This window comes from Megascapheus bottae, chromosome X (genome assembly GCF_031878675.1).
Source record: "Megascapheus bottae isolate mThoBot1 chromosome X, mThoBot2.hap1, whole genome shotgun sequence".
NCBI classification, from domain to species: Eukaryota; Metazoa; Chordata; class Mammalia; order Rodentia; family Geomyidae; genus Megascapheus; species Megascapheus bottae.
Window position 1 is genome coordinate 93,331,726 of NC_143547.1, and position 23,141 is coordinate 93,354,866.

General features: G+C 38.4%; 1 protein-coding gene across 1 annotated transcript in view; it reads left to right on the plus strand.

The window, feature by feature from the left end:
• The window catches only part of Adgrg4 (adhesion G protein-coupled receptor G4), a 133,091-nt gene that overhangs the window by 95,648 nt on the left and 14,302 nt on the right, over nt 1-23,141 (plus strand). Inside the window, exons 20-22 of the mRNA XM_090327178.1 lie at nt 1,469-1,749; nt 8,909-9,010; nt 9,977-10,144. Of these exons, the coding sequence (XP_090183304.1) occupies nt 1,469-1,749; nt 8,909-9,010; nt 9,977-10,144 (551 nt within the window). The remainder of the gene's footprint in view (nt 1-1,468; nt 1,750-8,908; nt 9,011-9,976; nt 10,145-23,141) is intronic.

Below are 23,141 nucleotides of genomic sequence, written 5' to 3' on the forward strand. Positions count from 1 at the left end.
TTGATGTATAGAAATTGTACATATTTATAGAGGACCCTGGGATGGCTATATATATATATATATATACATATATATATATATGTGTGTGTGTGTGTGTGTGTATGTGTGTGTGTGTGTGTATACCTACAACGCATATATGTAGATATGTGTATATATATATATTATATCATGACCAAAACAAGGTAGCCATCATCTCTAACATTTATCATTTGTAGTTCAAATATTCAAAATGTTCCTTATAATTAGACTGAAGCATACAGTGCAATATTATTGCTTACAATCAACCAACTGGGCAAATAGAGCACCAGAACTTATTTCCTTATGCCTATTATCATTTTGTTCTATACTGAACACCCCCCCCCCCAATTCTCATTCCCTCCACTCTCCACAGCCTCTGTTAACTGTTCTACTTTCTACTCCTATGAGATCACCTTCGTCAGATTCCACCTGTGAGTGACCTCTTACATAATCTGTTAGCCAAATGATAGATTTATACCATTTTGTATATTGTTCTTTTCAACGAATAATATCTCTTAAGGATGCTTCTTTAACAAAGCTTAGACTAACTGTTTAGTTTTAAGTTTTCTATAACTTCCTTGAAGGCTGACGGACTCTTAGGATTCAGAGAACCCTAAGTCTTAGGAAAATTCAGTGTTCTCTATCACACCCTTCCAACTCAAATGCACATGAATTCACACATACACAAAGTTGCACATACTAATGTGAATAACATGTATCAAAAGAATTCTCTGTCCAGAAAAGTGGTCACAGTTAAGTTGACACACAGTTGCATTAGTTAAGCTGGTCTATATTTAAAACTCCAGGGCACTGCTTCTGGTAACTGAAAAATGGAATATGTTCATTTGAACTACTGCACATTTCTCCTTTTAGAGCAATTGAGTGCCATTAGTCCATGCAGTGGCCAGGGTTGCCTTTTGGATTCCAAATGCATTGTATTTTAAAGCAGCACAGTTAGAACTCTCCTCTTTTGTTGTATTTTCATTAACTCTGACAAATATTCATTGATTGACAAGCATTCAGAAAAGCCAGCCATGGCGCATATACTTTTACTATGATATTTAACATGCAAAGAAGAATTCATCCTGCAAATAATAGCTGAGATATGAGGTAGTGGGAAGAGAGCCACTTTGGGCGAAAATACATCATTTGTTTTTCTACTGTTACAGAAGAGAATAGTCTCCTAGGGAATTAAAGCGAAGAGGCTTGTCCATATGTAGGGGAGAAATTGCCTCTCACATTTCTAACTTTGAAGTGAGGCTCAGGAGAGTGAAGTCTAGTCTCTTCGTTTCCAGTGGGTGTAAGTGAAGTCTGTCATATTGGATCCTCTCACCAGGTCTGGGTGTCAGATTGAATGAAAATAGCTAGGTGATTGATCTTCAGAAATCCTGTAGAGAGAGGTTTATGCTCCCCTACCTCACAAAAGTCTTCTTTTCATTGTCTCTTACAGCTGTTGGATTCAAGATGATTCTATATTTTACATCTCAGTGGTGGCTTATTTTGGCCTCATATTTCTCATGAATCTCTCCATGTTTTGTACGGTTCTTGCTCAACTGAATTCCGTGAAATTCCAAAGCCAGAAGACTCGGAGAAAGATGATCTTACATGACCTCAAAGGAACAATAAGCCTGACATTCTTACTTGGCCTTACATGGGGGTTTGCCTTTTTTGCCTGGGGACCTGTGAGGATCTTCTTCATGTATCTTTTTGCCATATGTAACACTTTGCAAGGTAACTTCTACCTCTTTTTTTGCCACTCATGGGGCTTGAACTCAGGGCCTGAGCACTGTCCTGGGGCTTTCCTCAAGGCTAGAGCTCTACCACTTGAGCCACATTTTTTCTATGTATGTGATACCTAGGGATCGAACCCCGGTCCTCATGCATGCTAGGCAAGCACTAACACTGGGCCAAACTCCCCTTCTTTTTTAAAAAAAGAATTTTGCCCATCCTGGGGCTTGAACTCAGGGCCTAATCGCTGTCCGTGGGCTTTCTCAAGGCTAGAGCTTTACCACTTGAGCCACAGCACCACTTCCATCTTTTTCTGTGTATGTGGTACCAAGGAATCAAACCCAGGTCTTTGTGCATGCTAGGCACGCACTCTACCACTAGGTTACAATCCCCAACCAATTTCTACCTCTTCAACCTTCCAGTGGCTACCTAGACTTCCAGCAGGGCCTTAGATTACCTAATGGAGATTCAAGGCAGGACAACATATTCCAAAATGCCTATGTGTCTATTTTACATAGCCACTGGAAAACATTAGCTAGATCTAGCTCTTATAGAAGAAATACAGTCTTTTCTCTTAGGGATATGGGAACATCCCAGATAAGCTTACCCAGCTCTTTCTAATTGTTAAAGTCTATCTCAAGCATTGACTGATAATACTTCATGCAGTAGTCATGTGTCAAATGTATTTGCCAATGTACAGATTCACACTTGTGTTGATTTTTTTTGCTAGTCCTGGGCCTTGAACTCAGGGCCTGAGCACTGTTCTTGAGCTAGCAAAACTACCACTTGAGCCACAGCACGACTTCCAACTTTTCCTGTGTATTTGGTACTAAGGAATCAAACTCTGGGCTATATGCATGCTAGGTATGTACCCTACAACTAGACCAAACTCTTGGCCACTTGTGGTTTTTTTCCAGTCATGGGGCTTGAACTCTGGGGCTGAGTCCTGTCTCTGATCTCTTCAGCTCAAGGTCACCACCCTACCCCTTGAATGACAGTGCCACTTCTGGTTTTCTAGTGGTTAACTGGAGATAAGATTTTCATGGTCTTTAGTCTCTGGGATGGTTTTGAAACATGATTCTCAGATCTCATCCTCCTGAGTAGCTAGGATTGCAGGCTTATGTTGATATTTTTAAATGCACAATCTGCTTGAACTAGCAATTACTGGACAATAGAAATAGTGAAATTTAAAGCCTATAGATTCTGTCTCCATCATATATATTAATATTTTCCGAAAGAACCAGGCAAAGAAATTGTACAACTATAGAGGAATGAAAGTTGAGAGCAAAGAGCTATGTGCCAAGGCAAGAGACCAAAGTTCTAGTCTGTTTTTTTGCCATTAACCTTCCTGAAAATATTACCACGAGATATTGAATACTCCTAAACTAAACAATCTAGAGTTCGTAAACCTCCTATGTTCTAGTGAAGAATCAAATGATTAATGAAGTAATTAGGGATAAAAGATGGCACCAGAAGCAAAAGCTAGAAATCTATACCATGAGTATTTTACTGATGTTAATTTAACTTGATTTTTTCTGTTCAAATATTAAATTGGGGTACATGCAGAATGTTTTTATGGAAACCTGATATTTTCCCCCTCCCATCCATTGTCCTACTTTGCAGCCAGAGAACAACCTTAACATTCCATTGACTTAAGCTATCCTTTCTCTGTTGTCCACTGTTTTACATTCAGTAAACTCCCGCTTCCAAAGTTCAGCTCGCTGGTGGTTTCATGGGATGCCCTAGTAGGGAAAGATTTCTGTGGTTAAAAAAAAGGTTGGGAATCGTCGGGTGTAGTGGCTCATACCTGTAATCCTAGCTACACACAGGAGGCTGAGATCTGAGGATTGTGGTTCAAAGCCAGCCAGGACACTAAAGTTTGTGAGACTCTTAGCTCCAATTAACCACTAGAAAACCAGGAGTGGTGCTGTGGCTCAAGGGGTAAGGCGGTAGCCTTGAGCTGAAGAGCTTAGGGACAACTCTCAGGCCCAGAGTTCAAGTCCCACCAACAACAAAAAAAATGTTGGGAAGTGTGGCAAATGATATCCTTTAAGTCTCAGCAATAATCATCAGCACAATTAAAGCTCTCAGACATGATTGGGGAAATCTTTAAATATAAAAAATCCTTTAGAACTCTTTCCTTATTGTGGTTGTGAACTCCCAAATATCTTTTGGAAAGTTGACTTAATATGCTGTTATTATATAGTAGAATGAGTTAGGCGTGTAGTGGAGTAGTCTAGTAAAAGGTATAGTTTTTGCTGTCATATCTTATGACTGTCTCCAAAATCCATCTCACTTTAGGTCAGCAAAACTCAACTGAAATTTCATATATCACTAGATCTTGACAATTTAATAGTCCCCTTCATCTGGAGTTTTAGTGTGTAGAGTTTCAGTTACCATCACTAGTGAATCATGATCTGAAAACTTTAAACAAAAAACCAATAATTCAGAAATTAACAATTCACAACTTTTAAATAATTATTCCAGTTGGTGTGTTTTGTGATATTTCTATTTTGTTATGAATTAGAATTGTTCATTCCTTACTATGTCTACTTTAGAAATTAAACTTTATTATGAGTGCATCTATAAATAGTATGTAAAGATTTTGGAGCTGTCCACAGATTCAGACAGTCATGTGGACTCTTGGTATCCATCTCCTTTGAATAATGGGAGTCTCCTGTATATCTCTAGTTGCAAAAATACCCTAATTTGGGGCAAATCCTGTAGTATGCCATTTAAGAGATATTTTCAGAATTTGAATGTAAATAATCATAGATAAGAACGTACTAGTTGTATTTTCAAATAAGTTATCCTCTATTTTTTGTTTTAACACATTAAAACTAGGCACCAGCCTATTCCTTAGAAAAAATATACTAATTTTCCTCCCCATAACATTTTAATTGCCTCTGGCAGTAGGGATTAGCTACACACACACACACACACACACACACACACACACACACACACACACATTTGGTGCCTTATGAAGCTACTAGCCCTTGGTTATAATATAGACTACTGATAAAGAGCCTTATGATGGATATAACCACCTGGCTCATACTGAAGTGCTCCAACTTGATATTCTAGCTTGATGTTGTAACCGCCAGAACCAGACAACTTTTATGTCCAGTGTCTTCAGAAGGAGATTAGAAACCAGGTACCTGGGCAGACTGCTTTCTGGATGCCAACTCAAGGGTTCTCTTTGACTCATTAATTTGAAAATTAATATGCTTGCTCTAGCAAAAGAAGAGTTTGAGGAAGGCTAACAAAAGAGCAAGAAAGCAAAAGCAATTCTGAACTTGAGAGTGTAGTTGCTTTCAACAGTCTTCCATTCTTTCTGTGGGAGGGAGAAGTAGAATCTAAGCAGGGAGCCTACAGAGATACAAGCAGAATTGATTTGAATATTTTCTTAAAGATAGAAACTGAAGTCCCTTAGATCCAGCATCATCTGAGCGAAGTTGTCTTTGTCTGTCAGATATGCTTTCTGTCAATCAAGCACCAAGTTCCCGGTCCTGCCTACAAGGTAGGATGTACCATTTTGTAGTGATGGTGTTTTCAGAGCCTTCAGTTTGCACATGCGTACACACATATACATATTGAATAACTTCAAAACAAGAACATACTGATGAAACTACTTACTAAAATGGCAATATCAAACTTGAGATACTGGCTGTATCAGGTGAACATATCATACTCATGACAAGCAGAGACCAAAACCTTTTGTGATTGTTTTTGCTTTGTTTTTATTATCCTTAAGTAGTTGCCATTTAACAAAGCAGGTAAAAATACATCTGGATCACTTCTTTCAACATTCCCACCCCATTCTCTTCATTCATCTCTCCCTTCCCCCCAATCTCATTCCATCCCTTTCAAGTACCTGGTCCCTGGTGTTTGCTTCATTAAACTATGATTTTTTTCTAAGGAATTATATGATTTAAATTATCCCCTGAATCTATTATATTTCAGTTAATGCCTTGGTCTCATCCTTCATCCTATGTCCTGGTAAGTAAGCAGATCTACCTGGTATTGGAAAGGCAAAAGAAGGCTGTCAGGTGGAGAGCCAGACCTGGCAGGCAGCACATTACAATTCACAGAATAAACTTTGAAGTCTGAGAACTAAGTCAGCACCATGCAGGAAATCAGAGCAGTCACAGGTGCTTGATGTCACTGCTGTCCCTTGTTTGTGCTGAAGCTGGGAGGGGGGGGTTACTTGTTCCGGGACTGGAGTTGACTCTCATCAGCTTGTGACACTGCCTTCCGGGTGGCCACTGTTCAGCAAAAAAAAAAAAAAGTGATCGATGCTGAATTTGTTACCATAGATATTTGATTACAAATAGAAGCAAAGAGCTCAGGAGAGTTCAGGAGACATGCCATTGTGGAATGAAAGCAATGAGAGGGTCTCAGGCCTGGGGCCAGGCAACCAAGATCTTCCTATTCCAATTCCCCATCAAGTTGACAGGAAGTCACTGGCCTGGGCCTGATACTTTCCAGGGGCAAAAGGCTCACTGTTCCATAAAGGAGAACATTTACATTCCAATCTGCTTCGATTTATATTTGGGGAAGGGTGGTACAATGGTTAAGATCGTGGATTCTATGATCAGATAACCTGTGTTCCTCCTTCCCACGGCTTCCAAATCAATGTGACCTGCATCAATATGCTAGATTTCTTAGAGTTTTAGATTTCTTATTCGTAAGCCTGTCACAAATAGCACATTGCTTATCATAGCACCCTTGCTTAGGAAACATCTGCTATTATTTGTTATTAAATGATTATGCTATTGCCTCCTCTCATTGCTTCTGGTTACAACCTGGCAAGCACATAGCACGCTGAAATTTTTTTTCATTGAAAATCCTTTCAGATCTGTGACTAATGCTACTTTTTTCTCATGCTATATTTCCATTCCCAAGTTTTTCTTTTCCAAATAGATACAACAGCTCTTCTTTGCTCTGTTTTTTTTTATTTTGCCAGTCCTGGGCTTGAGCTCAGGGCCTGAGCACTGTCCTTGGACTTTCTCAAGGCTAGAGCTCTACCATTTGAGCCTCAGCACCACTTCTGGCTTTTTTCTATGTATGTGGTACCGAGGAATCAAACCCGGGTCTTCATGCATGCTAGGCAAGCACTTTAACCGCTAGGCCAAACTCCCGGCCCTGTTTTTTTTTTTTTTTTACTATGTCTGTTTGTCATTATTCTTCAATGTTATCATTATTATTGAATCAGTTTTTTGGTGTTAGTAGGATTTGAGCTCAGGTACTTGCATTTACTAGCCATGTACTCTGCCAATTGAACCATACCTCCAGTCTCCTTTTCATCATTCTTTTAAAACAAAGCCCTCCAACATGAACATGTAACAGGGATGATCAAACAAGATCAGATGACCGGAGACTCTTGCTGGTCTAAATCAAGATTCTTTACTTCCACTAATGCAATAACTGAAATAAACTTTGAAACCATTTCCTCTTTTGCTTTGTGCTAAGTTTTCAGCAAGTTAATACCATTCTGAGATGAATAGTTTACCTAGAAGACAACTTTCGAATGTAGAGACAAGTTGAATTTTGTACAGGAAACAAAGACTTTCAAAATACACTTAGGCTGAAACACCTACTTTGAAACCCAAGCAGGTATTGCTAAGGCTGTAGATAGCGAGAAGAATTTATGTATCACTAAGTACCTTAGATTTAAGTCAGCAACTATACATAGTAGTGGAGGCAAAGGGAAAGGTGATGTAAGATTGAAAGGAAGTCTGGGGCATAGGTCAAGTGTAAAGTATGGCTTACCTAGGAAATGCATACACCAAAAAAACAAAAAAGATGAAAAGGAAATTTGTTAACATATCAAAGACTTAGCAGCTAAGTGCTGAGAGTGGTGATACATGGAGACTTACTATGAGAAATATTATGAGAAAAAGTTTTATTGACGTTTCAGGGGAGAAGAGCTTCACTTTGAGATCTCTAGAAAGGTTTTGTCAATAAAGTTCTTCAACACAGAACATAAATAAAAATCAGAGTATTGGTAGGAGTTCTTTCTGCCACCTTTCGCCTGCAACTTTAGGAGATTTGTAGTCATGACCAGATTAGGTCCTTCTTTTATCGTCTAAGGAGATATTTTGTAGAATGGGGATGAAAAGTGCCCATATTGCTGATAGATATGTTTAGCACCTCCCTCTCACTTGCAGAACAAAATTAGATCTGGCAGTGGGAATTGAGGGCACCAAACACATGATTTCTTGATGGTATAATTGCACCAAAATGAATATAGATTATTTATTACTGTGTAACAAATTACTCTAAAATGTCAGTAGCTTAACACAACATGCATTTGTTATCTTACAATGTCTGGGGGTCAGGAATCTAAGAACAGCTTAGCTGGATACTTTTGGCATATAGATTCTCATTAATTTGGAGTCAAGCTGTCAGTTGGGCTTGTAGTCATCTGAAGACTTGACTGGGGGATCAGCTTTCATGAAGGCCCAATCATATGATTGTAGTTTACAACTACAAGCTTCTCCTCAGGGGTCCTTAAATATCTCCAGGATAAAATACTTAGCTTCTTTTGGAAGAAGAGAGTATGAAGAGAGATGGGGGAATGGGAGAAGAAAAAGGAAAGGGTGGGAAGAGATGTACAGATAAACAGAGAGAGAGAGAGAGAGACAGACAGACAGACATAGACAATAGAGATAGTTAAGTGTCTTTTATAGCCTAATCTTGGAAATACAGGCCATTATTTTTAACATATTCTATTGGTAGAATGTCAAAAAGACACCATATAAGACCATATAAGAGTATAGATGCCTTTGTCAATGCTAGAAAGATGAGAGGAGAATTCCAGTAACAGTCCAGGCATTTGGGGAAGTAGTATTTATGGTGATAAGAAAATACCTGACTGTGTTGGGGCCAGGAGAGTAGCCTAGTGGTACAGTGCTCACCTACCATGTATGAAGCAATGGGTTTGATTCTTTGGTACCACATGCACAGAGAAAACCAGAAGTGGTGCTGTGGCTCAAGTGGTAGAGCTCTAGCCTTGAGAAAGCCCAAGGACAGTGCCCAGGACCTGAGTTTATGCCCCAAGACTGGAAAAAAAAATTTAAGGTAAGACCTGATTGTGGACATTGGTGATAAGTGGCAAGAGAGACTGAAAACAAGTGATTTCCTTTTCCTGGATTAGGCTTCTTCATTTTTGTGTTTTACTGTGTGATGAGGGAGAGTGTGCGGGAGCAGTTGCACCTTCACCTCCACTGCAAGTGGCTGAGACTCGAGAAGTCTTCCGGTAAGCTACTACTCTGGTAAGATTTTGAATTTTACATGTTTTATGAAACTCATCAGATTGACTTACCCCTTAATGGGTTTCTACACAAAAGCGATCAAAGTTGAGGATATTTCCATATTATGAAAATGATTTGTGCTTCGTGTTAAGATGAATCAAGAAGTCAAGTGAAGAATAGTGGAGCTTTTCTTTTGCCCCACATTCCTTACATTGTTTCTGGTGTATGGCAGCTCAGTCTTAATTCAATGCCAAGAATATTGATTGGGTTCTTACCATGTTGCAGTGATTTGTGCCCAGTAGCCAATAGTGATTGAATCGGATGTGAGAAACAAGGAATGATGTTGACACTGGAAGAAGTTAACTGGTATTTATAAGGTGTCTGGCCAGTGGGTCCTGTGGGTGGTATTTCTGATACCCTCTCTGCAGAGTGGCAGATGCAGTGAACTCTAATGCTTCCTTTTACCATTGATGCTCCCGTTGAGCTCCAGTTCTTTACTTGCTTCTGGTGCAGGGAAACTGATTTTCCATGTGTGGAAAGGATCTTCTAACCTGTTTCCTTTAGGGAAAGCAGATTATGAAGTGCAAGCTTCTCTACGCAGTATGAAGGTCTTCCTCTTTATCAACGGCATACCAGTAAACTGCTGGTTTTTATATTCTATAAAAAGCAGGCACCCCCACTCATTGTTCTTCCTACATCCTATGTTATTGTATACGCTTGGTTCTCATATCTTTATAGAAAAGCTGACACTCAGAATGAACAAAGACAGTGCATTGAACACTAACTAGTGAATGTAACTGTAACCCCTCTATATCTTACGATAAAATAAATAAAAACACAATGCATTGAGCTTTGTACTTTCGATAGGAGTATTGAGGGGGCTATCAATCACAAATCTTAAAGTTCACCTCCTTTTCAGTGCAAAAGTGAGTGCATGCGTTTTCTATTTTAACTTTGTGGTGCTGTTTCAGGGGGGAGCAGCAGATGTGGCATGCATATTGCGTATAAACAGGAAAAACTGAAGAAAACCTTGGAGCACACATGGCTGAAGCCCTCCTTCAAGTCAACAGCAACTTGCACCACATTCAAATCCACAGGATCTGCACGAGGAACTCCTTGTGAAATAAGTTTCACAAATGGTGAGGGGACAGACTGTGTTATGTATATTTGTGCTATATTATTGTAAAGCTATGCCCTGGGTCCTGGATAGTATCCCTCATCAAGACCAAGTATATATTTGTACTGACACATACTCAGCCATATACCATTATATAGGTATTTTCTTTTTCCTGTGCATACATATACCCCCTACTTCTCCCTACAAACAGTGCCATTCTTGATGGAGAAAGTGGGTGTAAAAACACCTACACAACTGAGTATGTACAAATCGAATGGGTTGTTTGATTCAGGGAGGAGATAAGAGATAGGGCATTAAAAATTCACAAGTAGTTAAAAAAATGTCACAAAGTGTTGAAACCAGAAGGAACTATAGTCATTGCCAAGGATAGTTGTCAATGGACTGATGCACAACTTTTTCAGGGTAAAAACAGTAAGTTGTGAATAGTCAGTCTATTCGCTGTAATCTAGAACTACAACTCATATTCTCTGGACCTCAACACTGTGAGTCCTACCAAAGCCAAACTCTGGAAAGTTGACCTTCTTCCACGTGAAAGCATAGTTCTCAGTAGAGACAGGTACCTCAACTTTGTGCTTGGCATTGCATTAATCCTACCTTTATCGTATGAGGAGCTAGAATGGATAATCTCTTCTCTCCCCTCTCTCTTCTCCTCTTCTCTCTCTCTCTCCCTCCCTCCCTCCCTCCCTCCTTCTCTCCCTCCCTCCCTCCCTCCCTCTGTCTCTGTCTCCCCCCCTCTCTCTGTTGGTCCTAGGGCTTGAACTCAGTTCCTGGGCTCTGTACCTGTGCTTCTTTTCTTTTTGTCAGTCGTGGGGCTTGAACTCTAGGCCTGGGCGCTGTCCCTGAGCTCTTCCACTCAAGGCTACCACCCTACCCCTTAAGCCACAGCGCCACCTCCCCTTTACTAGTAGTCTATTGGAGATAAGAGTCTCATGGACTTTTGTGCCCACGTTGGCTTTGAACCACGATCCTCAGATCTCAGCCTCCTGAGTAGCTAGGATTATAGGAGTGAGCCATTGCGCCTGGCCCTGAGCTTTTTTTTTTCTTTTTCCCAATGCTAATGATCTACTGCTTGAGAAATAGCTCTACTTCTGGCATTTTTGTTGCTTAATCAGAGGTAAGAGTCTCATGGACTTTCCTGCCTAGGCTGGCTTCAAACTGCCATTCTCAGCTATCAGTTGGATTCTGAGATATAAGTTTGTCGATTCTAAAACTGAACTCTGAATGCTACTGTCAAATGGATGGTAGTTGGGAGCTTAATCCCATTTGCCAGAGTGAGAAATCATGCCCTCTACACCAACAGGCACTCTATAGCTTGAGATACAACCCAGTTTCCTGTGTAAGTATTCCATATCCATAAAGGATGAAGATTTGCACCTCTGCTTGATAGCTTTGAAGGTAAGGCTGTGATCCTCCTCCCCTAGGTTATGGCTAACAGTAGTTATTCACAAAGCAGGAAGAACATACATAGGTATTGTATACGCAGTGCTGTCCGGATGAATTAATTTGCTGCAGATTTCTATTATAGCTAAACCAAACAGCACAATCTTCACTCCCCTTGTAATTACTCATCCCATCATTCCATGAAATTTTCTTGTGATGCCACTATATGCAAAGTCTTTAATGTCCCAGTTGAAATTCTTTTTTTCTCCTTTAATGCAGATGGTTTTGATGAAGATCCCTATTGTTTCTCTCCCTTGAGTTGTGAAGTTATGCCTAATTGTTTAAGAAGAATATTACCTGGTGAAATCAAAATGAATTCTATTCACAAACAAGGATCTTTGTCAATCAATCCCATCACAGATGCTCATCTCCCACCAGGCCTGGACTGGGGAAAATGTTAATTTGTGAAGCAGTCTGCTTTTAAACATTGTTTTAGAAAGGACAGCATGGATGCTATTTAGTGAATATTAAAGCCAGAATTATTCCATACAATGTTACAGTTTTTTCTTTCTTAAGATAAGTTGGGGGGGTGCGAGTGTAGCCTACTGGTAGAGTGCTTGCCTAGCACAGTGACAGGGCAAGGTGAGCAGGACAGTAGGGAAACAGAAGAGAGAAGTATTACTCAAAGTAATACCAGAGTAAGTAAAAATATACAGTTTTCTAGCTTTACATTCTGTGATTAAGCATGATGAAAAGGCTTCAGATTCTCATCCTCAATTCTATCACGTAGGTTTCCAAGCCAAGCAGGCTACTCATATTGTACTGTATGGTATAAAAATAAATAAATATCCTGGATATATATATATATATATATATGCAACAGTGCTATCAGTGATTACATTCCAGCAGGAGAACTGCATATCTTGTGGCAAGGGGCAAAAAAAGAGATTTACATTTCACTAGCTGATTCTTTGTGTCTTTTAAATCTTGGGCTGAAAGAACATATTGCTTCTTCGAGTAATTAATAAGTAAACAGCCTCTTCCAATGAGAAAGCAAAATTCTTGACTTTGTAAACCATAAATCACATTTCTTGTTACTTTTGTGAACACGTGTGATGCAATGGAGACTATGGAGACAGCAGACCTGGCTCCAATCTGGCTGTCAGCTCCAGAAGTAACAATAATTGAAGTGAAGTTTAAATGAGATGAGGTCTCAAAATGTAGCACAGTGAAACCATAGTAGATTTTATCTTCTTTCTCTTTTTACTCTTACCTGCTTACCACTTATTGCCTCTTAGCCCCATCTACCATGTCTGCTCCATTAAAGGAATCACATTAGAACTTCTATGAAAAGCTTAGAACTGGTTACTAGACTGGAGCATGGGCTAGTGTATTATGTAAAGCTTTTATGTATGGTGCTTTTGCTCCATCACATAATATTTTAAAAATGTGAAGGCCCTTAAGACCCAGAGTACTTATTATATCAGAATCTTTCCTATGACATTTTTGTGGCAAGGAAATTAATTCTATACCTGATGTCCCCATTTGGTTTCATATGTGATTTATGCAGGGGAAGGTAAGTGTGTGTGTGTGTGTGTGTGTGTGTGTGTGTGTGTGCACGCACACGCACATGCACATGATGTAACACAAATGTTCTACATACTGCATGTGTTTGAATTGGCAACATTTAATTGTCTTCACTAAAAAATAGATGTAAGGATAAGACCTGGATGTAATTAAGAAATTGAGCCACAGATATATTTTAGAAATGATGCTCTTGTCTGTTGTATGGTTAGTGAAGACCTTCTTCCACTCTGTGGGCTTTCTATTTAACTTGCTAGCTATATCCTTTTCCATACAGAAGCTCTGCAGTTTAATGCAGTCCCACTTATCCAGATTTTCTCTGATTTGTTGTGTTTCTGGGTCCTTATTAAGAAAGCTTCGACCTGTGTCAAGGAGACCTAGTGTATCTCCTATTCCTTCCTGTAAAGTTTTCAGTGTATCTGCTTTTACCTCAAGGTCTTTCATCCATTTGGAATTAATTTTGGTGCAAGGTGACATATAAGGATCCAGCTTTACTTTTCTACAGGTGGCAAACCAATTCTGCCAGCACCATGTGTTGAAGCTCTCAAAAACAAAACCTCAAAGGAACAACCATCCCATTAAAAAGTGGTCTAAAAACTTAAAGAGAGACTTCTCTGAAGAGGAAATAAAAATGGTCTATAGGCACATAAAGAAATGCTCAACATCTATGGCCATAAAAGAAATGCAAATCAAAACAACTTTGAGATCTCACCTCATTCCTGTTAGAATGGCCATGATCAAGAAATCTAATAACAACAGATGTTGTAGGGGATGTGGTCAGGAGGGATCACTACTACACTGTTGGTGGGAATGTAAGCTCATTCACTCGCTCTGGAAAGCAGTATGGCGATTCCTCAAAAGACTAAACATAGAGCTCCCCTATGACCCAGCAATTCCATTACTTGGCATTTATTCACTTGTCCAGGAACAAGGACATACTAAATCCACTAGCACAATGATGTTCATTGCAGCACTATTTACCATAGCTAAGTTATGGAATCAACCCAGATGCCCCTCAGTAAGTGAATGTGTCAAGAAGATGTGATATTTATACACAATGGAATTCTATGTTGCTGTCAGAAAGAACGACACCACCCCACTTGTAAGGAAATGGAAAGACTTAGAAAAAATCATATTACGTAAGCCAGAGTCTAAGGAACATAGGTTCCATGGCTTTCCTCATTGAAATAACTAATACACATCTAGGACTCTCCTAGCAGAGGATCACAATAGCTCAGAAGCTATGTACATAGGGTCATACAGGATGAAAGTAAACGAAATGAACTCTGGGTTATGGAAACAACAGGTTTATTTTTGTGATTGTTGTTCTTAATGTATTATGTGAAGTTATTTTTCTCTTTTTAGCCACTTATTGTTAATCTCATGTTGTTACTGTATCTGACTTTGTTACCTGTTATATTGTATATACATTTATTTGTTTATTTGAAATGGGGAAGGGAAGACGGAAAACAAGATGTTTGGAAGGATGGGGGAGGGAAACAGGACCTAAAATATGAGAAGGGGTAGCAAGGTTTGAGAAGTAATGTACCCATTACTTGATGAATGTAACTGTAACTCCGATATATATTACCCTGACAATAAAATAAAAAATAATAAAAAGTTTTTTAAAAAGAAAGTGACAAATAATAACAAATGGTTTGACTTGAGTGGGGATCATTTGATTGTTAAAATGTCCACAGTTGTGTTCATTTCCAACAAGCAATAGGACTTTGATTATGTTGCTGTTACTAGTATGATGTGTCTAATGACCAAGCATGCTCAAGAACAGAAGTTTTATTGCATAGAAAAGTTCACCATTCTTGTCATGACTTTTGTTAATTAGAAAAGCATGAGTTTTCTGTAAAATAGATAACAGAAGGAAGGGTGAGCAAATACAATAATTATATTCAATATACATTATGTTAAAAAAGTGAGCTAACTTGAGGATAGGGATGGGAAGGGAAAATTGGGGAGAACAAAGGAAAGGGTGGCATTGACCAAGATGCATAGTATACAGAACCTGACTTATGGAATTATAACCCTTTGTACAAGTACTTAATAACACCAGTAATAATAACTTTTAAAAGTAGATGACAAGTTGGGTGCGGTTGCTCACACGTGTAACCCTAGCTACTCAGATGGCTGAGATCTGAGGATCAATGTTCAAACCCAATCCAGGCACAAAAAGACCTGAGACTCTTATCTCCAAGGGTAGCGTTCAGCTGAAGAGCTCAGGGACAGCGCGCAAGCCGAGTTCAAGCCCCATGACTCACAAAAAAACGTAAATGACAGTTTGAAATTGAAAGGTGAATACAGATAAAACATCTTTTGTTTATCATTTGGTGTGTTCTTCCTGGACCCACTAATGGGTTGATACATCTATGAAGAAAAGTCAGGTAGATCCTAGTAATTATGGAAACGCTCTGGAATTATTGGGCTGTTTTCACTCAACCAACATTATCCAAATCTTCACTGAGCCTTCACATGGATTGATAAGATACAGACAGACTACCCTTTGTCTCCTAACTCCAGTTACCATTCATCTTGATTTGGGTCAGTTCTTTCAATAATCTCATCCCCTTTGACCCACTTCTTCCCTTACATTGCTCAATTGTGTATAGACAATGAATTCTTCATTGCATCCCTTCCCTTCCCCTTCATTTTCTACATCTCTTCCCTTGACCCCATCGCCCCCTTGCAAGTATTCATTACTTGGTGCTTATTTTGTTGGGCTTTGTCTCACTCTTTCTAAAAAAATGCACTATTTAAGCTTTCCATAATTAAGTTAATTTATTTGGAATTGCTTGCATACCACCCAGTGTGTTTACTTACAAATTCAGGAATATTCTATCCACCATTCCTGAGAGAAACCATACAATCTCTGGTTCTCTGGTTTTTCTTGTTTTTTGTTTGTTTGTTTTTGTGAGTCATAGGGCTTGAACTCAACCTGGGTGCCTTCTGTCCTTGAGCTCTTCAGCACAAGGCTACCACCCTCCTTGGATACAGAGTGACCTAACTCTAAGGATATTCAACATATGAAAACATGTTTAAAGATTAGCTACTATATTGAGTTGATTGCTTTCCTTCCTATAAAATATATTAAAATTTTAAATATCGATTTTTTAACGTCAAATTTTTATATAGGGCTTTAGACATTGACACAGTGAGACCTAAAGAGGACATTCTGAGGAGAGGATCACAAAGGTTCAATACCTATGTGTATTTACATGATCATGTAAAATGATGTTTATTGAAATGAACTCCAAGAAATAAAGATTTTCCTTTTCTTTTGTTTTGTTTTTGTTTGCTGTTGTTTTATGTACCTTGTGTCTTGTTTGTAAGTTTATCTATTTGGAAGGATAAGGAGGTGGAACAGAAATGGTGGCATAAAGTGTGAACAAATATAGCAGTGATGCTCACTAGACACTATGTTGAAAATGAACTATACAACTTGTGTGCAGAGGGACAGGATGGAAAACCTGGAAGAAAGTGAGGCAAGAAAGAAATGTACTCATTATCTGACATGTAACTATAACTCCGCTGTCCACCCCTATTACAATAATAATAAAAAAAGAAAATGAAGTTTTAAAAATGAAAATACATATACATAACATAATTTTTCAGGAAAAATATGTTAAGTGAAATACATTAGGACCATAGAGACAAACAATGCGTATTTTCCCTTATATGTGAAAGCTAGCTTTAGTTAATACAAATGTATGAACTGAAATATGGTAGATTCAAGGGAGAATTCAAAAAGTGTAATGTCTTATAAAGGCAAAGTCAAATGTTGAGCTACTACTAAACACCAGGAAGTATGTATTTGAATTGGATGGGGTGGAGTCACGGGGAAAAGGAGAGATGATTGAAAAAGAGAAGAGGCACGAAAGCATTCATGAATTGAATAGATAGCCTATAAAACTAAGAAGAGTGAGGGAAGGGGTGTATGAGGGAGGAATGGCTGCAGATGTTTAAGGGGTGACATTGATCAAGGTACAGTGTATTTCAAACTTGTTTTGTTTAATAGTAACTTTTGTATAACTACTTAAATGTAATAAAAGATGAAAGAACACAGTCTATCTAAAAAAAAGAAAATAAAATATGCTTACTTCTTTGTCTATATTGCTACCTTGGAACATCTTTCCAGATGAGTTGACACCTGGTTAAATTTTGGGGGGGTGCTTGATCAGAGAGCACCGAAGATGCTTAAGAATTTCCCCAAGACCATGACATGAGAAAGGGTATCAATATGTGTGAAGTAATGTAACTTCTCTCTGGTCAATATAATGTAACCCTTTTATTAATTACAACAAAAAATATAGGAAAAAAAGAGTGTCCCCAAATATCTGTCACCATAAAGTGATCTTAGTTTTTAGAATTCCTCAGCTGTGTGGGCAAGTTTAATTTTGTGAGGTTGGAAGCTAGTAGGTATGCTAAAGTGCATTCGCAAGCTTACCTTGCTAATGCCATGATATTTATCAAGTAAGATTTGTAGAAAAGATGGTGATAAGTGGCATTCAGGACCACATATTGGACAACATTAGTGTTAACACAAACAGAATCTGGATATGGTGACATATGTCTGTAATCCCAGAACTCACGAAGCTGAAATAGAAAACTTGCCAGCTTAAAACCAGCTTGAGTATATAGTGAGTTCGACCATAGTGAGACTCTATCTCAAAAATGCAAGAGTAGAAGTTGTGGAGCTCTTGCCTAACATTGGCAAGGCCCAAGGTTCCGTTCTTCATGTTGCAAAAATAAAATGATCCAGACCCCAAAGAAATCAACAATAAATACCAATTTAAATATTGAACAAAATCAAGTCATCTAGATGCATAAGAAAAATACAGATGTTTCCTTAATATATGAACTCCTTTGCAAGTCATTTTGCAAACTTAAAAGAACTGGCAAATTCCCAAGTCTCTAAGGTTTACTTATGCTTACTAGTATTCATTGCAGAAACAGAATTGAGGACTTTTGCTTAGCATCTTCTCTCAACTAGACATGAGAAGAAGCAAGACCAAAAGATGTACTGTATTAATAGAATGAAGACACTCAAATTGGGGAATGAGGTAAACAGAGAAACTGAGCTAGTCGCTCATCCATCATGCTCAGTTGGTCTTCAGCAGCAACGGGACAAGAAAAGCAAATGAATCTGGTTGCAGTGAATGTTGATGAAGGCCTACTTTATGCAAGAAAGATTTTTTAATCCACAACTCACAAATTCCCAAAGGAATAGACAACTTTAGAAGCAGTTCCAAAGGAAAAATAAAGATATAATGAACCACATTGCAACAGATCTTCAAATACCAACAGATACAATGAAATACATTATAATGGCCTACATCTCTCCAGACTGCATCACATAGGTCTGCAGAGGACCTAAGAAATGTGATTGTGGGCCAGAGTGACTGAGGACTGGTGACTGTGGAGCTAGTGAGAGATGGCATCTGACTAAAGTGATTAGAGAAAACAAGCACTCTTTAGACCTGAGTCTAGAAATGTTGGTAGGTAAGCATTTCTGTGAGATTGGACATTCTTTAAATCTGCTTGTGATCAGCTACAGCATGTTGGGCCCCACAGTTGTCTGTGCCCAGGTTTACGCTAAGTTTCAGAGAGGAAGATACAATAATGCAAAATGCACACCTCTACTCACTAGAAATTCGAACTACACTCAGCGGTAATGAAATATTTACATGTCCAACATGTCTCCAAAATAACATACGTTAGGTCATCAAATTGTGTGGTAGAGATGTTTAGGCAGAACAAACATTAGCTACTTAGTAATCCAATTCCACAAGTATCTATTGAGCATTCACTATGTTTAATGTACTGAGCAAGACAGACATAGCTTCTATAGTTGTCTGGGTAGCAAATTTCCAGTAACATTACAGTACATAATAATACTCTCTAATTCCACATTGTAAATTTTGATTTGGAGATCAACAGATATAACCTCTTCAGAAAAAATATCCTCTAGTTTCCAACAAAATTAAACATACCCTGGGACTTGGCCCTTGCACTCCTAAGTATACATTCTAGAGAAATGTCAGCCTGTATCTACAAAATATTAGTACATAAATATTCATAGTGACTTTATTTGTAATATTCAAAGAGAGAGAAAGACAGCCAGGGATGACATGGATCTAGGAGAATTGTACTCACAATTTGTACAACTAATGAAGAAAATCATTTTTTTCATATATTTTTATTGTAGTTAATAGAAGGGTTACATGATATTTGCCAGATAGAAGGTGCATTAATTCACATACATTGATACCCTTTCACATGTCTTGGTCCCCATTTCCAGAAAATCATTTTTAAAGAGATGAACATAGTAGCAACAGGTGAAATGATAAACCAATCATGGGACAATAATGCAATGGAATTTTAAATAACAGCAAAAAAGAATGAATTTTGGCTTCACACCACATAATGAATAAATACAAACATGTGTCAACGAAGATGGACAACAAGAATATATGTTATATGATCCCATTTATATGAATAGGTAAAAATGACTGATGGAAATCTCTAAGGTAGAGATATACACCAGAAAGGTACAAGAGGGAGTCACTTAGTATAATATAAATGACACACATTTCAATACAGATGGTGCTTGCACCAGTATATATATATATATTTGTATATTTAAAATGATGGAAGTGATGCACTTTACTGTGCCCATATAACTTTTTGTTTTCCTCCATATTCTGAGGCTTGAACTCTACTATGGGTTTGGGCGCTTTCCCTGAACCTCTTTTGCTCTGCCATTTGTGCCACAGCTCCACTTTATGCCTTTTCTATGATTAATTGGAGACTGGAGTCTCATGGACTTTCTTTTCTTTTCATATATTTTTTGTAATTAATAGAATGGTTACATGATATTTGCCAGATAGATGGTGCATTAATTCACATACATTGATATCCTTTCACATGTCTTGGTCCTCATTTCCCTCCCCCCACCCCCACCCCTCATCTTGTTTTCCCCCGTTCCCTGTCCAATTTCAAATAACCAAAAACAAATATATCCGATATATCAGGTAACAAAGTGAGATACTGTAACAATATGAGATAACAAAGGGACAGCAAAAGAAATGAGAGATAACATAGTACCTTAAGGACAACAATCATTCATTATATGGCTTATGTTTCTATATCCTAGAGATCCTTTCATTTAGCGTTCTACTATATGGCCTTTTGTATCAAGGTTTTGCTCTACTGCAAATCTCTGCTAGGAGAGCCCAAGGTTTCTACTGATTATGACAAATGAGGGAAACCATTGAGCCTAAGTTCCTTTGAGTCTGGCTTACTTCACTTAATATGATTTTTTCTAAGTCTTTCCATTTCCTAACAAATGGGGCGATGTCGTTCTTTCTGACAGCAGCATAGAATTCCATTGTGTACAAATACCACAACTTGTTGATCCACTCATCAACTGAGGGACATCTAGGTTAGTTCCATATCTTTGCTATGGTGAATAGTGCTGCAATGAACATTGTTGTGCTGGTGGATTTATTATGTCTTTGTTTCTGGATAATTGGGTAAATGCCAAGTAGTGGAATTGCTGGGTCATAGGGGAGTTCTATGTTTAGTCTTTTGAGGAACTGCCATACTGCTTTCCATAGTGGTTGAACGAGATTGCACACCCACCAACAGTGTAATAGTGATCCCTCCTGGCCACATCCCCTCCAGCATCTGTTGTTATTAGTTTTCCTTATCCTGGCCATTCTAACTGGAGTGAGGTAGAATCTTAGAGTTGTTTTGATTTGCATTTCTTTCATGGCCAGAGATGTTGAGCATTTCTTCATGTGTCTATAGGCCATTTTTGTTTCTTCTGCAGAGAAGACTCTCTTTAATCTTTGGCCCATCTTTCAGTGGGATGGTTGTTACTTTGGAGATTAGTTTTGTATTGATTCCATTTTTTGAGTTGTTGATATATTTTACATATGAGGCCTTTGTCTGCTGTATGGTTGGTGAAGATCTTCTCCCACTCTGTAGACTTCCTAATTAGTTTACTAGCTATGTCCTTTGCCATACTAAAGCTCTGCAGTTTAATGCAGTCCCACTTATCCAGCCTTTCTCTGATTTGTTGTGATTCTTGGTCCTTATTAAGAAAGTTTCGACCTGTGCCAAGGAGGCCTAGTGTATCTCCTATTCCTTCTTGTAAAGTTTTCAGAGTGTCGGCTTTTACCTCCAGGTCTTTGATCCATTTGGAGTTAATTTTAGTACAGGGTGACAAAGAAGGATCCAACTTTAGTTTTAGTGGTGCTTAACCGGTTCTGCCAGCACCACTTGTTGAAGAGGCTATCTTTCTTCCATTCTATTTTTTTGGCTCCCTTGTCAAAGATGAGGTGGCCATAGGTCTGTGGTTTAATATCTGGGTCTTCAGTTCTATTCCATTGGTCTTCAGGCCTGTTCTTGTGCCAGTACCAAGCTGTTTTGATAATTATAGCTCTGTAATACAGTCTAAAGTTTGGTATTGAAATTCCTCCTGCACTGTTCTTTCTGCTAAGAAGTGTTTTTGCTATACGGGGTCTTTTATTATTCCATATGAAATTTTGGATTGCCTCTTCTATTTCTTTAAAGAATGACATTGGAATATTGATGGGTATTGCATTGAATTTGTAGATAGCCCTTGGCAAGATTGTCATTTTCACGATATTGATTCTTCCAATCCAGGAGCATGGGAGGTTTTTCCATTTCCTTAGTTCTTCTTTAATTTCCTTTTTCAAGGTTTTAAAGTTTTCATCAAAAAGCTCCTTTACATTCTTAGTTAATTCCTATTTTCTTTGAGGCTATTGCGAAAGGAGGCTATTGCTTTCCTGATTGTTGCCTCATTCCTCTTACTGTTGGCATAAAGGAAGGCAGTTGATTTTTGAGGGTTCATTTTATAGCCTGCTACCCTTCCAAAGTTTTGAATCAGCTCAAGGAGCTTGGGAGTAGAGTCTATAGGATTCTTTAAATACAGGATCATGTCATCTGCAGAGAGAGAAAGTTTTACTTGCTCTTTCACTATTTGGATCCCCTTTATGCTTGCTTCTTGCCTTATTGCACTCGCTAGGAATTCTAATACTATGTTAAAGAGGAGTGGAGAGAGTGGGCATCCTTGTCTCTTTCCTGATTTTAGAGCGAATGGCTTTAGCTTTTCGCCGTTAAGTATAATACTAGCTGTGGGTTTGTCATACACAGCCTTTATTAGATTGAGGAATGTTCCATGGATTCCTAGTTTCTCCAGAGCTTTTAACATAAAGGGGTGTTGGATCTTCTCAAATGCCTTTTTTGCATCTATTGAGAAAATCATGTGATTTTTGGTCCCTGCTCCCGTTGATGTGTTGAATTATATTAATTGATTTGCGTATGTTGAACCAGCTTTGCCTCCCTGTGATGAATCCAGTTTGATCATAGTGTATAATTTTTTTTGATGAGTTGTTGTAGATGGTTGGCCAGTATTTTGTTGAGAAGTTTTGTATCGATGTTCATCAAAGAAATAGATCTATAGTTCTCTTTCTTTGATGAATCTCTGTCTGGTTTGGGGATGAGGGTTATACTGGCTTCATAGAATGAGTTTGGTAAAGAACCTTCATTTTCAATTTCATTGACGAGCTTGAGAAGTATTGGTGTGAGCTCTGCTTTGAAGACCTTATAGAATTCAGCTGTGAATCCATCTGGCCCTGAGCTTTTCTAAGGTGGAAGCTCTCTTATTGCCATTTCTATTTCAGTGCTTGAAATAGGCCTGTTTAGTTGGGTTAGTTCTTCTTGGTTCAGTGTGGGTATGTTAATATTGGCTAGGAATTCATCCATTTCTTCTAGATTCTCAAATTTGTTGGCGTAAAGGTTTGATAAGTATTCCCTCATGATATTCTGGATCTTGGTAATTTCTGTCGTGATATTACCATTTTCGTCTGTGATTTTGTTTATTTTGGTATGCTCCCTTCTTTTTTTGGTAAGATTTGCTAAGGGTTTGTCAATTTTGTTAATTCTTTCAAAGAACCAACTCCTTGTTTTGTTGATTCTTTCTATAGTTTTTTTTG